The sequence below is a fragment of the Solanum stenotomum genome, chromosome 3 (genome assembly GCF_019186545.1).
Source record: "Solanum stenotomum isolate F172 chromosome 3, ASM1918654v1, whole genome shotgun sequence".
Classification (NCBI taxonomy): Eukaryota; Viridiplantae; Streptophyta; class Magnoliopsida; order Solanales; family Solanaceae; genus Solanum; species Solanum stenotomum.
The window spans coordinates 63,447,784-63,461,770 of NC_064284.1; the positions used below are offsets into that span (position 1 = coordinate 63,447,784).

Sequence of the window (13,987 nt, forward strand, 5' to 3'; positions counted from 1 at the left end):
AAATATACACACAAGCAAGCTAAAATGCTTGAACTCTTCAAAATTGTTGCCACAATCGTGTTGGATTCTCCAAAAAGGACTATTTTTGAAGGAGCAAAAAAGGTATACATATTTTTACACCAACAATACATAGAACTTAAAGACTCATTCTCGAACACGTGTATTCTATGTTAATTAGTATAATTTTTTTTAAAATAAAAAAGGAAAAAAGGAAAAAATTGAGCAGATGCAAGAATTTCAAAAGAAGACCTAGCAAAATAAATCACGTAATTTATATAAAACAAAATTTGAAGATTGAAGATGCAAGCAATGAACAACAAAGAGCAAAAAAGAACAAAATTATTAAAAGCAAAACAGAGGTCTACACAACTTAAATGAAAGTTAATTGAAGAAACTAATATAAAAAAAAAATATACCTTTATCCAGAGAGTGTTGTGCATACACTGAATTTTGAGCATTTTAAACAACAAAGCATTAAAATAAATTGACAATGGACCAAAGGCTAAAGCTATTGGTTTTATAGAAGTTAAAAGGATATGAAAAGTTTTTTAATATATAGAAGCTAAAAAGAAGTAGAAATCAAAAGAAATATGTAATGTCATAACTAAAGAATTAAAGTACAACTCTTGGAATTCAAATTATGTTATTATGTAATTAACATATTATTATTTAATTGGACATTTAATCATGTTAATTAAGTGGAAGGGCAAAACGGTAATCCAACTTTGAGGTTAGAATAAGTGGAAGGGCAAAATGGTAATCCAACTTTCAGGTTAGGAGCTTCCCACTTTTAGTAATATATGATGATTTTTGTAGCATCCAACCAACAACATAAGACAATCCATCTTCATCATTTGTCAATGTCATTTTTCAGTTGCAATATGATCTTCCTTATTAGCTTAAAGAAGTTTTCGAGTAATGGTAAAATTATGAAATTATCTTTGTGTGACAACATAGATGTTGTAGGTTTGAATCGTGGAATCAATAACTTGTACTTGCATCAAGATGTATAGATGACCTATATCACTTTCATTGGGGGTGTAGTTCTTTCTTAGACCCTACGTGAATGCGGAATATTTTGTGCATCAAACTAATTTTTTAATGATTTTTCTTATTAGCAAGGCAAAAGGTCAGTCACACTAGTGTGAGCTCATATCAGAATTGGCTGCCTACGTCACATTTAGTTGGGGTACAAATTTTTATTAATTTGCATAATCATATAATACTTTGTGCATCAAATTTTTCTTTTTATAATTTTCCTTAATAGTAAGGCAAGATATTACCTTCTATTACTATTAGTGAGTTTCGAATACTGAATGGTTAAATTTCTGACATATTGATTTATTTTTTAAAAAGGAAAAGACTTTTAAAATTTTGTAATTTAATTGACTAAAGAATTCATTAAAATAGATTAAAATTGATTCTTTCCTTAATCAATTCTAAATCAAATATGGCAGTCCCATTACATACGCAAGCCGCCACAACCACGCAAACAAAACGCAGTCGTTTTCACCTTTTAAGTTACTCCACGACGTCGTTTTAATACCTGATCCAAACATATAAATATAAATAATTCGCAATAATTCATAGAGTTTTCTTGTGAATTTAAACAAAAATCATTAAGTTTCGTGTACGATTCAGAAACCAGAAAAACCCCTCAATTTGTTCTCTGTTGAATTCTGGTAAAAAAAAAATTTATAATTATGATTCTTGATTTTGATGTGTAGAAAAGTTCATATATTAAAGTTCACATTCTTTTTTTTTGGTTTTCTTGCATTTTTGAGTAAATTTAGAGATACCCTTTTGCTTGAATTGCGTTTATAAGTGTATATTTATGTGATTCTGATGTTCTTTAGATGTTTGAAATTTTCAGCAAGAAATAAAAGTTTGAGTCTTGCAATGGCTAAGAGTTCTTTCAAGGTTGAACATCCTTTGGGTATGTTTTCTTTTAACTTTTCTTTGTTGGACATGATTTGATTATGTTTAAATTGAATTATTGGTAGACAGAGATGATGAAGTAGAGGTTCTTTCGGAAACTGTCTCTCTACCTCCACGAGGTAGTGGTAAGGTCTGCCTTAGTGGATTTCATGGGGTATGATGTTGTTGTAGAGTAAATGTGTGCAGACTTAGTGTGTGTGTGGATTATATGTGTATACATAGTGAGGATAATTATTGAGTGGTGATCAACCAATTTATTTGTATGATAATACTAGTTTCCTATATAAAATGGTAGTGCTTGGTTGAAGAATAGTCGTGCTATAGCATCCAATAGTGTCTATGTAGGTCTGCCATTTGTAGACATACATGTGCATGTTATTATCACTACCTAAGTACAAGGAATGTATTGTCCGCTTCGGGCCTAGGCTGACAAGGATTTGTCTTTCAAGAAGGGCCATATCGAGCCATAAAAGCACTTACCGTGTGAACTTGAGCTATGTCGTATAAAACTCTTCACTTTCCTCTTACATTTTGATGTGGGATTCATCTAAGATGTCATATGCACCTCATCTTTAGAGTTCTCATTAGCTTGCCTTCTGTCAAGGGCATCAAATACGCCCTAAGCAGTCCTAGCTGAGGTTTTCCCCTCTCATACCATATTTTTCACGATTCAAATCCATGGCACATATTGTCCCCTTTGGACCTAGTCCCAAATGGATTTGTCTTTTGGGCTATGCACATCGGGCCCTAATTATGCATGTACTATGTGAACTTGAGCTATGCTTTATAAAGCTCTTCACTTTCCTCTCCCATTCTGACATGGGATTTGCCTAAGGTGTCATCTGCATCTCATCTTCAGCCAGTCCTGCTTGACCCATCCTCCGTAGGTGGCGTCACAGTTAGTTTGCGTGCACACGCTGTTGGTGCAGCTATACCCACCATCCAAATGCTACATCAGCTTATGTTGACAGGTGCCAGGATGTGGGTAGTTTAGTGATGTTTATGCTTTGTAGCCTCCGTGTTACATTGTATATATTTGAATATTTCTAGATGCCTTTTGAGGGTAATTTAATTGACTAAAGCTAAATATTTGGTAAAGCAACAACCAGATATGTTCTGTTCTTAGTCTTCCTGAATCTAGGAATATACCTGGTGCATGAATTCAATACTAAAGTATCAGGGCATAATTGCAGATTTTAGCTAAAACGGAGCTTATTCATATAGACAACACCAACTAGTTGAGATAATTGTGCCATTTAGAAAATTTCTAATTTGCCTTAGAGGGCAATATTTAGTATGGGAATGAATTGAGTGGAATAGCTGACCCCAACTGATTTTGCAGTTGATTGTTTGATATTCTGATTTGGGATTGCCAACTAGTATAGGAAGTGATAGTTTTTGATGCTTTTCTTTCCATATAGCTTCTAGATATCAGATGTGGTACCTGTTCTTATGATGTTCTTTTCTTTTTCGTTCGAGCATATCCTTATTTACTTGAGCTGATAACTTCCTGGTGTCTCCCTTCCTAAGAAAAGCCGGGGAATGAGACAAAAAGGATGTATGCAATTTTGCTGATGTTTTCAATGTTTGTTCTTTTTAAATAGAGAGGAGACAGGCAGAATCTTCTCGCATCAGAGAGAAGTATCCTGACAGAATTCCGGTATGATATCTGTTGTTAAAAAGGTCTTACTCTTCATTGATACTTCAGTACCCTTATTTCTCATGGCTATGTTTCCTATTCAGGTGATTGTTGAGAGAGCAGAAAAGAGTGATATCTCCGACATTGATAAGAAGAAGTAAGTTGCTTCTATGCTTCTATGCCTTTCCATGATAATGGCTGTTATGAATCAAGTGCTCAGTTTTGATACATTAATAACACCAATTTTCTGTTCTAGTCCAACTGTAAATTGGTTTTGGCATGCAATTTGCTTGTTTAGTTTGTGTTTTCTTTTGTGGTAATATTTGACTTCTGGGTACATGAGTATAGCTATGTGTATCATTCTTCCATAATGTAGGTTTATTTTTTTTTAACAATAATTACTAAATTCTGGCTCATCAAGTTTGTCATAGTTCATTCAAAATTAGGAGAGTCCCTTTCGTATCCCCTCCTCACGCAGTCTGATGAGTTTTGTTGTTTGCCTTGGATGTGGATATTAACATGGTTAGTTGGGGGATATTGATAGATCTTGTGATTGCTGGTTGTAGTAACAAAAGTTTGACAGAATTTGTCTCAAGGAAGTGATTATAAAATCAGAGTATTTAATAATGTATGATATTTTAATGTGGTTTGTCATGGTTGCCTCTACAAGGTAGAGGTAAGGTCTGCGACATACACTTGGGGGTTAACACTGGGTATGTTTACGTTGTTGCTTTTCATGGTTGATTTTAGATTATGAGTTTATTTTTTGTAGTACTGATTTGACTGAGGTTGTTGCCCCGAAAGATGATGTTATAATTCATATTCTCTGTTAAATTCAAATTTAACGTATGGTCAGTACAGTAATTTCTAGTGTGGAGGCCACTTTTCGTTGATTTAGGTGTTTTGGTTTCATTACCATGGTGATCGGGCATTGGTGCTAAAATAACTAATAAGTAGTTCTATTGGTATATATGTGTGGGGAACAAACAGTCTAGGTACCTCAGGTGTTTCTTCCTTTCGCAGTTAAACACAGGCTGATGCTCGAGTGTCACGCTACTTGTTACGCAATAAACTTCAATATGTTAACAGAATTAGTCTCATATTGCTTGATTGTTTATTCCTATGTATAAGTAGATCCGATAGGACCATTATTTATTTGTCTTACGTTGTGACATAGGTACCTCGTCCCAGCTGACTTGACTGTTGGCCAATTTGTTTACGTGGTCCGAAAGAGGATCAATCTCAGTGCTGAAAAGGCCATATTTGTCTTTGTCAAAAACATTCTGCCTCCAAGTAAGTGAAGTAGATTATAACCTAAGGTCTCCATACTTTTCCAAGACATTTGTCTTTGACATATCTTCCTTCCTTCTTGTTGCAGCTGCTCTGATGTCTGCAATTTACGAGGAAAACAAGGATGAAGACGGATTCCTTTATATGACATATAGTGGTGAAAATACATTTGGTTTCCTTGAGCTTGGGAATTAATATTTCAAGTTAACTATCTGTATTGTAAATATGCTACCACTTTGATTTGTTCATGGATGGTTTAACAGTGAGATGACTCTTGTTTTTTGTTAAAGAAATGCTCATAAAATGTACAGATGACAAGTCTTTGCACACTTATACCAATATCTCTTTTATCTCGTGAAAATATAATCCTTCTGTCCATTTATTAGCTCAATTCATTTCAATCCAATGGCTCACATTTTATTTATTAATAATAAGCTCCCCTAACAAGGAATGTCAACAAAGCGTTTGTAGTCCAACGGTTAGGATAATTGCCTTCCAAGCAATAGACCCGGGTTCGACTCCCGGCAGACGCAGTTTTTAACTCTTGAATTTTTTTAATCTTTTTCATGGTGTATTTGGATCGGATAATGTTTTCCGATCTTCAATTGGTAGGAACCACAAAATATAAGTATGAAATTCACTTATTTTTCTAAAATGATAATTTTTAGGAAAAATATTTCTTCCTACCAAACACACCATTAAGTTTTGAACTGAACTAATTTTAAACGAGGAAAGATTATAGAGAATCGTTATAACTAGAATAATTCAAACAGAAGGGGCAAAGTACACCGATACTCAGTTTTGATGGAGTCATTTAGTTTGGGTCCATTATGTAAAAAAAAAAATCATACGTTATGTGTATCTATTTCATGATAACTTTAGATATACGATGTCGGGGACTGAAGTTAACATTATGATAGCCAAAGTGCGGCAAAAATAACTTTAGTCCAATTATTTTTAGCTGAGTTCAGGAAAAATAGGACTAAAAATAAAATGACATTACCAAAACAAACTCCCTGATCAAATTTCTTATTTTGAGACTTCTATAGAAATATACGAAATAAAATCTATATTTATAAATTATAATAATTCATAATACATCAAATTTATTTCAAAACGTTACAACTCAAAATTTTAATAATATTGCATAAACCATGCGTAGAAAATTGATACGACAAAATATAAGATATTTAACCATTATTATTAAATAGAGTAATATTTTAATTCCCTATCAACAGCTTTCTTCAAGAAACTATTCTCTTCAAGTACCATTTGAATTGGCAAGAACCCTAAACCATTAGCCATAGCCACCATCATCTCCTTCATCTCTTGTTTAAATTCTTCCAAATCCACCGTCCCGTTCGAGTCGCGATCGAACTGAACGAAAATTGAACTATAAACTCGAGAAACCTCGTTTGGATCAATTTTTACGTCAATACCAAAATGTGTATCGAACACCCTCAACCCCTGCAACCAGTGGTGAAATCAAAAATTTTGTTAAGAATATTATTCAAAATTTAGTTAGACATTTTGAATAACAAAAACTTGATGTTATTGTAATTTGACACGTGGGGTCGGGAAGATGATGTGTACATTGACCTTATTATTTCTACCTACCTTTGAAAAGTTTTGTAATAAAAAATAATCTTTGAAAAAATTAAAAATATATACTCTATAAAAGTAATCTTTAAAAAAATATATATATTCTAGCTGACTACTCTTTAATCTATATGGCTCTGGTCCGCCCTTACCTGCAACTCTTTCAACATTTCTGAATAAGAAAGTATGCCATCATGATCTTTATCGAGATTGTTGAAGCGCTCAACGATGAATCCGCTGAATGCTTCTTCGTCTTCCACGAAGCTAAGGATTGTGGCACCATCAAGAACCTCTACACTCATTTTGTGGTGTTAATTTGTACCTATTGAAACACAATAGTCAATTAATGAATATGAATAATTTGTAGCTTGATATTCTATTTATACTATATGCTTTTTGTCAAGTATTGGAAGACTACCAATTTTGAGTTGGTGGTTTTGTCAAGTAGTACTTGTTATTGTAGGAGTCAACAAGACTAATAAAAGTGTGTGTATTTTGAATTTTTGCACACAGATTAATGACATAGTCGGTTGGTTGGTCGTACGGGTGTATCTAGATCGAGTTGGTTTGAATTTTTTAATTATTGAATTAAATTATTTATATTGGATTTTAAAATCTATAAATCAAACCAAAAAAATTATAGTCGAGATTTTCAACTTCAAGTTTTTTAATTTTCTCGGATTTTTCGGAGGGTTTATCAATAAAAAGCCAATTTTGTTGAAAACGTGAGATCTCAAAAAAATGAAAATTTTTAAATAGAACAAGCTAGTGAATTTTAAATATTGAATGGTCAAAACGAAACAAAAAAAAAAAAAAATCATTTTGGGACTCAGAAAACTCAAAAGCACTATATGTTGTTTTAGACACTAGTATTGCAAAGCCACCAGATTTTTGGCAAGCATGTAGACCGCAATGGACTATTTAATATTTGAAATTCACTTGTTTATTTTATTTAATATTTTTTATTTTTGTAAATTTTAATTCGAGATCTCACGTTTTAAAAAAAAATTCCAAGTTGTATAAGTAGATACAAGATAAATATATGTAGTATTGCTAATCAAGTTTCAAATCACAATTAAATTGTCTTAATCTAACTGTTCAATATTTTTAATAATTAATAATATTAATTATGTAAAGAGTTTTCGTGTTGGCTTGTTGATTTCACTACAATTTTGATTATGTATGATATCTTTTATTATTAATTTATTGGTCCTGATACAAATTTGATATCTGAAAGAGAACTTCTTTTGGGATTACGATTTAGGACTTAGAATTGTTAATTACTTATTTCATAAATATAATTTTATGTTAATTTTTAAAACTTTTGTCTTTAGACTTTGCAATGTTATTATATGAGATTACGCAGATTTGAAAATTTATTCGTATTAAATATAACTATAATGAAGTGATAAAACAAAGCCTATGTAAAATTTCTTAAGTTTTATGAATTTAATTTGTGCTATGTTTATGTTTTAGATAATTGTTATTGAGGTGAATTCGAGGTGTGTGGGATCCACACAAGAATGTAGAGATGTTTAGAATCAGAGTTGTCCATCGGACATATCAGACAAATAATTACACTTAATCATTCAACTTATTGGATATCGATTTTTAAAATGTATTAATCAACTAGTCAACCAATAATATACCGATTGGTTTGATATCGAATTAGCAATTATCGGACGGTTATCAAGTGATGTATCGACTAAATTATAGAACCAACTTACATCTATTCTTTTTCTTTAATTAAAATCACAACAAGAAAATACATATCATTGCTTTAATTAACTTATGTCTCTTTTTTCATTAAATATAGGAAAAACTACATAAATGAGCCACAAAACTTAAAATAATTTGAGGAACTTTCGCATATAGTCACTCAAAATAGCCTAATTATGCTTCATAGCTATAGTTTGCTAATTACAATTTGTAGCTACATGTTATAGGGAGGAGAGAGGCGAGCGAGAGAGGGCAGAGAGTGGGAGAGAGGTGAATTGTATATGCATATCGGTTAGATAATTGCATATTATACATATGTATTTGTATATTTTGGCGAGAGAGATTGGGAGAGGGAGGAGAGAGGCGAGCGAAACTGGGAGAGGGAGGAGAGAGGCGAGCCAGAGAGGACAATAATTTGTATAATTTGCATCTCGTTTGTATAATTCGCGTGTTTTTGTATAATTGAGTAATATAAAGTCTCGAATTGTACAAATATAATAAAACTAGAAATAACGAATAAATACAAACATAAACATATGAACTTTAAACAATTATACAAAATATATTATACAAATTACATTATATAAATTATATTATACAAAATTCAAAAACTACACGTTTATACAAATTTTAAAAAGTTATACACAAAAAGATTGAATGTATATGATGACAAAACTGAAAAATCAAAGAAAAATCATCGTCATATACAAATACAAACCACCGTATACAAATACAAATCAAACAAATAATTGTTAGTTGCGAATTATACAAATGTGGCAAATTATACATATACAAACGTGGCTAATTATACAAACTCGAAGTCAGCCCACGTAATTAATGGTTAATGTTAGTCGCGAGTGGTAATTATAACAAACTATAACTATGATGAGTAATTAAGTAGTATAAGTTTGCTTAACCGCGTAATTTTCTCAAATAATTATATGTTCATACCCCAATCCAAAGTAATTCAAGGAATACTCATTCTCTCAATAAAAAATACAACCCATACCTCTCATTTATTAAAGTTGATAATTTTCGATTAACTGATACTAAATCAGTATCATATACTGGATTGATATTATTAAGACTGATAATTTTCCTTAATTGATACTATATATACACACACATATATATATATATATACACAAGTAACATTGGTAATTTAAGTAAAATCGAGTTATTTTTGTTGATTTTAGATTTTCCATCCAATTGAGGGGTATATGTGACAAGTTTATAAACGGCTAAAATAAAAACAATTTTATTTTAACAGTAAAGGTAAAATCAACTAATAAATGAAAACTAAATAGATATTTTTGACTATTTTCCCTAATTTAAATATAAACACAAAAATAGGGACAAAATTGTAAATGACCCCTATTATTACGCAAACAACCTCTTTGTCTTTTTGTTCCCTTCAGTTTCGCAAATAAAAGACCGTCCAATAACATTACGCCACGTCAGACACCCATCAAATTCCAAAAACACGTCCACGTTCAATGAACCTGTATTGTCGTCTTCTTCAGGTGACATTTTTCTCTCCTATAAATCAAAGAAAAAAAAAAGCAAAATTTTACAAATTCAACCAAAACCCAGAAAGCGAATCCTTTGTTTTTGTTTGAAAAAAGTATTTGCAGTTGAAGATTTGAGAAAATGGCTTTGGCTTTCAGTTCTTCAAGTGTAATTCATGGTTCTCTTTCTTCTTCATCTTCATATGAACAACAACAACCTAAAGGTTACCCATTGCTCTTTTTCTCTCCATTTTTCAGTTTTTGCATTTAATTCTGTAAATGTGGTAGGGAATTTTCTCATCTGGGTTTTTTTTTTTTGTTGCTTTGGTTCTCAAACTTTCAATTTTCACACTTAAACTGTAAATGTAATTAAGATCAGAGAAGTTTAACATCTGGGTTTGTTATATCTTTGTTTTCTTTTTGTTTGGGTTCTTAAAGTTTCAATTTTTACACTTAAAAGTGTTAATGTGATGAAGATCAGAGAATTTTAACATCTGGGTTTGTTATTTCTTTGTTTTTTTTTTGTTTGAGTTCTTAAAGTTTCAATTTTTACACTTAAAAGTGTTAATGTGATAAAGATAAAAGGGAATTTATCATCTGGGTTTCGTTTTTTTGGTCTAATTTGCTGTTTTTTTTTACAGTTTCACAAATGGGTATCACTCAGCCAATGGATCGGTCTCGAATTCCATTGAAAGCAGTGAATTTTACTCAGAGGAGTTTGGCTATGAAGCCATTAGTTCCATTAGCAGCAACTATTGTTGCTCCTGGTGAGTTAATTAGATTTTTAGTAATTTGTGTGATTTACTGCTAATTTTTGTAATGGAAATGATTTTTTATTTTTGTAATTTTTTGTGGGGTTTAGAGGTGGAAGAGAAAGCAGAGACAGATGATTATGAGAAATTGGCAAAGGAGCTAACAAATGCTTCTCCTTTGAAGATTATGGATAAAGCCCTTGAGAAATTTGGAAGTGAAATTGCCATTGCTTTCAGGTATACTTTGTTTTTTGGATTAGGGGTGTGTCCCTTTCCCGAACCCTGCTAATGCGGGATGCATTGTGCACCGGATTACCTATTGGTGTTGATTTTTCTTATGCTGAAGATGCTTGTACTATTTTGTATCCAAATTGATTTAGCCTCTACTGGTAGTAAATAGTTTTGCGTCTTGTCTCTCCTGCTAGTAATACTCGTATGTCTCATTCGTACTATTGCTTATGTCTCCATAAATGTTGTGTTTTTGCTTTTCTTGAGTTGATGGTCTATCAGAAACAATCTCTCTATGGTAGGGATATACTCAAGCCTCCCTAGACCCCACTTGTGGGACTGTTGGTGTTCTTTGGCCAAAGTATTGTCAAATAGAAGACCTATAATTATGTAAAACAACTTTAATTTGGGAAACTAATGTAAAAGAGAAGCAGTAGCTACTTATAATTGGAAATGAGGAATGAGAAAAGCCTAAGGAAGAATGAGTGAGTAGTAGAAGTTTAGCATTGAAACCGAAAATAACAATTTGGGAACTCCAAATTTCAAGATTTTGGTGAAGAAAAATGGTCTGGTTCTGAATAGCTAATCAATAATTTCTTAGTTGCTATAAAATTTGTATGTTTCGAGGCTCTTTTATTGATGAATTACACTGGTTCAGGAATATCTTCGACTGTGATGAATGCTTGAAGAGAATGAAATTTAAGCATGAAAAAATATTATCATGTTTATTTAGTTTATAAAAATTGGTTCATGTTTGTTCCATAGGAGCTACTCAAGGTGGAGTATCATAACTCCTAAATGTGTATGAACATTGCCAACTAGTTTCATTAATATGTTTCTCAATAAAGATAACTTGTGTTGCATTGTAATTTGTTAATTTTACCAAATCAATCATCAGTTAATGCTTTGTGTGATGCAAATGCGATGTGGATTTTAGAGGGTCATCATGCTATTTCGTTTTTTTGGTCATTTAGGATGTTGAGTATTATCCTGATACATCTGCTGTTCTACTTGTTTATCAGAAATGTTGGTTTCCTTTTAGATGTCTCTCTCAAATGAATTTCCAGATTGGTTATCTCGCTTTGGTACATCTCCTAAATGATATCCTTATTTTGCAGTGGTGCTGAAGATGTTGCTTTGCTAGAGTATGCTCGTTTAACTGGTCGTCCATTTAGAGTATTCAGCCTTGATACTGGGAGGTTGAATCCAGAAACCTACCAATTATTTGATGCAGTGGAGAAGCACTATGGGATTCGTATTGAATATATGTTCCCTGATGCTGTTGAAGTTCAGGCTTTAGTAAGGAACAAGGGTCTCTACTCTTTCTATGAAGATGGCCACCAAGAATGCTGCCGCATAAGGAAAGTTAGGCCCTTGAGGAGAGCCCTGAAAGGTTTACGTGCCTGGATCACAGGGCAACGTAAAGATCAGTCCCCTGGTACTCGATCTGAAATTCCCATTGTTCAGGTAGACCCTTCGTTCGAGGGTTTAGATGGTGGAGTAGGCAGCTTGGTGAAGTGGAATCCTGTTGCCAATGTGGATGGCAATGATATTTGGAATTTCTTGCGAGCCATGAATGTTCCAGTGAATTCATTGCATTCACAAGGTTATGTTTCCATCGGATGTGAACCTTGCACACGAGCTGTCCTACCTGGCCAACATGAGCGAGAAGGAAGGTGGTGGTGGGAGGATTCCAATGCCAAGGAGTGTGGCTTACATAAGGCCAACATCAAGGACGAAAGCATGAACGGTAATGGAAAGGGCACTGTCCATGCAAATGGTAGTGCTGCTGTTGCTGATATTTTCGACACCAACGACATTGTAAGCTTGAGTAGGCCTGGAATCGAGAACCTATTGAAGTTGGAAAATCGTAGAGAGCCTTGGATTGTTGTTCTTTATGCACCTTGGTGCCAGTTTTGCCAGGTAATTAATCTTCTCATCAACAACTTTTTCTTTCTCCACCGAGGCATATCCAAGATTTGGATGTGACTAGTTCAACCTTTAAGGTTCTTAGCACCGAGCATAACATACTTTTGACATTATTGTTTAGAATTTAATGAGCCATGGTTCGAAAATACTGGATTCAGTTGAGCCATTGAATATAGGCTGCTGCATATTCGCCTCTACTTCTCCAGGCGGATGATATTAGGGGATCATCTTAAAGATCTTTTTTCTGATTTTGTACAGGCAATGGAAGGATCCTACGTTGAATTGGCGGAGAAGTTGGCGAGTTCAGGTGTGAAAGTAGCAAAATTCAGGGGAGATGGTGAGCAGAAAGCATTTGCACAAAAAGAATTGCAGCTTGGTAGCTTCCCTACAATACTCTTCTTCCCTAGACATACTTCACAGCCCATTAAGTACCCGTCGGAGAAGAGGGATGTAGACTCCTTGCTAGCTTTTGTGAATGCCCTCAGGTGAAAGACATATAATGTGTTTACATATCTTGATGAGAAGCTATTCCGCAATACAAAGTTGCGTGCAAGTTGGCTTGGACACTATGGACTTATACTGTCCTCTTAGTCCTCTCCATTTTTTTTTCCTTTTTAACTCTACTTTTTATATATCCATCTTTGGTGAGAGCTTGATTTCTAGGGATTCAATTTTTTGAAATCAATATAAAGAGCTTGATTATTTTTTGGTTGCTCATTGTATTGTGCTCACTTTTCCTTAAGTGGATAATATTGACTGCAAATTGTCAAATCAATTAAGCCCATGAGTTGTTTCTCTGGATATTTGTTGGCTAGGCTAGCCTACCTTTCGACGTTACCTCCTTGAAAATGGGCAAAAATACTGTTGAATTATTGGAAATTGAGCACTTGTATCCTTGGTCATCTTTTGATATCAAAATTACATGCGCAAGCTGGCACGGACACAATTGATATTCTTCTAGTGAGGATGGACAAGTGCGGTCCTATTTTTAGATGGCAAGGGTACTTTTCATACATAACAGAGGACAATATGCTCGTTTCTAATAATTTAAGGATATTTTGACCTTTCTCTATTTATTTTAATCTTTATTAATGACTCGAAAAAAGGAAATTGGAGAAGAAGAATTGAACATCAAATAAAAATAGTTATTAATTTTTGTAAAATAGAATTAGGTTGATCATGAAGTTGAGATTAATCTTTGAAATTAAGGACTTGTAGTAGGAATTATATAGTTGATAACATGCAATGCATGATCAAGAACTTAACATCTTCCTTACTTTCAACATAATTACAATTCTTAACATCTATATATAATTTCAAATCCCAAAACAAAATTCTCACACACTCCAAAAATACAAATAACAAAACACTAATTTTTGTCTTAA

At 33.0% G+C, this 13,987-nt stretch overlaps 3 protein-coding genes and 1 non-coding gene across 5 annotated transcripts; 3 read left to right on the forward strand and 1 right to left on the reverse strand.

Annotated features, from left to right (window-relative positions):
• Positions 1 to 1,583: 1,583 nt before the first annotated feature.
• On the forward strand, positions 1,584 to 5,127 carry LOC125860536 (autophagy-related protein 8C-like). Of its 2 annotated transcripts, none has more exons than XM_049540520.1 (5): positions 1,584 to 1,682; positions 1,874 to 1,936; positions 3,543 to 3,598; positions 3,682 to 3,734; positions 4,755 to 4,883. In XM_049540520.1, exons 2-5 carry the CDS (start codon positions 1,900 to 1,902, stop codon positions 4,876 to 4,878), a joined length of 270 nt encoding a protein of 89 aa, XP_049396477.1. In that variant the 5' UTR covers positions 1,584 to 1,682; positions 1,874 to 1,899; the 3' UTR covers positions 4,879 to 4,883. The 2 variants fall into 2 exon arrangements, with proteins under 2 accessions (XP_049396477.1, XP_049396478.1); XM_049540521.1 differs by lacking the exon at positions 1,584 to 1,682 and adding an exon at positions 4,956 to 5,127 and having other exon boundaries at positions 1,831 to 1,936; positions 4,755 to 4,870.
• A 201-nt stretch (positions 5,128 to 5,328) lies between these two features.
• TRNAG-UCC (transfer RNA glycine (anticodon UCC)) lies at positions 5,329 to 5,400 on the forward strand. The gene has a single exon. It is a non-coding gene; the product is annotated as a tRNA-Gly (tRNA).
• Positions 5,401 to 6,045: 645 nt separating this feature from the next.
• On the reverse strand, positions 6,046 to 6,768 carry LOC125860533 (uncharacterized). The gene is made up of 2 exons (XM_049540517.1): positions 6,619 to 6,768; positions 6,046 to 6,334 (listed from the first exon to the last, which is right to left on the reverse strand). The coding sequence occupies exons 1-2, from the start codon at positions 6,766 to 6,768 to the stop codon at positions 6,071 to 6,073; spliced, it is 414 nt and encodes a 137-aa protein (XP_049396474.1). The 3' UTR covers positions 6,046 to 6,070.
• Positions 6,769 to 9,749: 2,981 nt separating this feature from the next.
• LOC125860505 (5'-adenylylsulfate reductase 3, chloroplastic-like) lies at positions 9,750 to 13,144 on the forward strand. Its single transcript, XM_049540482.1, has 5 exons — positions 9,750 to 9,917; positions 10,335 to 10,460; positions 10,556 to 10,682; positions 11,792 to 12,596; positions 12,861 to 13,144. Exons 1-5 carry the CDS (start codon positions 9,836 to 9,838, stop codon positions 13,089 to 13,091), a joined length of 1,371 nt encoding a protein of 456 aa, XP_049396439.1. The 5' UTR covers positions 9,750 to 9,835; the 3' UTR covers positions 13,092 to 13,144.
• Positions 13,145 to 13,987: the final 843 nt, after the last annotated feature.

Bases quoted from the DNA above. Each gene is read 5' to 3' on its own strand.
- LOC125860536 (XM_049540521.1), top strand. From the start codon at position 1,846: ATGTTCTTTAGATGTTTGAAATTTTCAGCAAGAAATAAAAGTTTGAGT. The intron at 1,937-3,542 runs GTATGTTTTCTT...CTTTTTAAATAG, and splicing joins CAAGGTTGAACATCCTTTGG to AGAGGAGACAGGCAGAATCT. The intron at 4,871-4,955 runs GTAAGTGAAGTA...TTCTTGTTGCAG, and splicing joins CAAAAACATTCTGCCTCCAA to CTGCTCTGATGTCTGCAATT.
- LOC125860533 (XM_049540517.1), bottom strand. From the start codon at position 6,768: ATGAGTGTAGAGGTTCTTGATGGTGCCACAATCCTTAGCTTCGTGGAA. The intron at 6,335-6,618 runs GTAAGGGCGGAC...CACTGGTTGCAG, and splicing joins AAATGTTGAAAGAGTTGCAG to GGGTTGAGGGTGTTCGATAC.
- LOC125860505 (XM_049540482.1), top strand. From the start codon at position 9,836: ATGGCTTTGGCTTTCAGTTCTTCAAGTGTAATTCATGGTTCTCTTTCT. The intron at 10,683-11,791 runs GTATACTTTGTT...CTTATTTTGCAG, and splicing joins GAAATTGCCATTGCTTTCAG to TGGTGCTGAAGATGTTGCTT. The intron at 12,597-12,860 runs GTAATTAATCTT...GATTTTGTACAG, and splicing joins CTTGGTGCCAGTTTTGCCAG to GCAATGGAAGGATCCTACGT.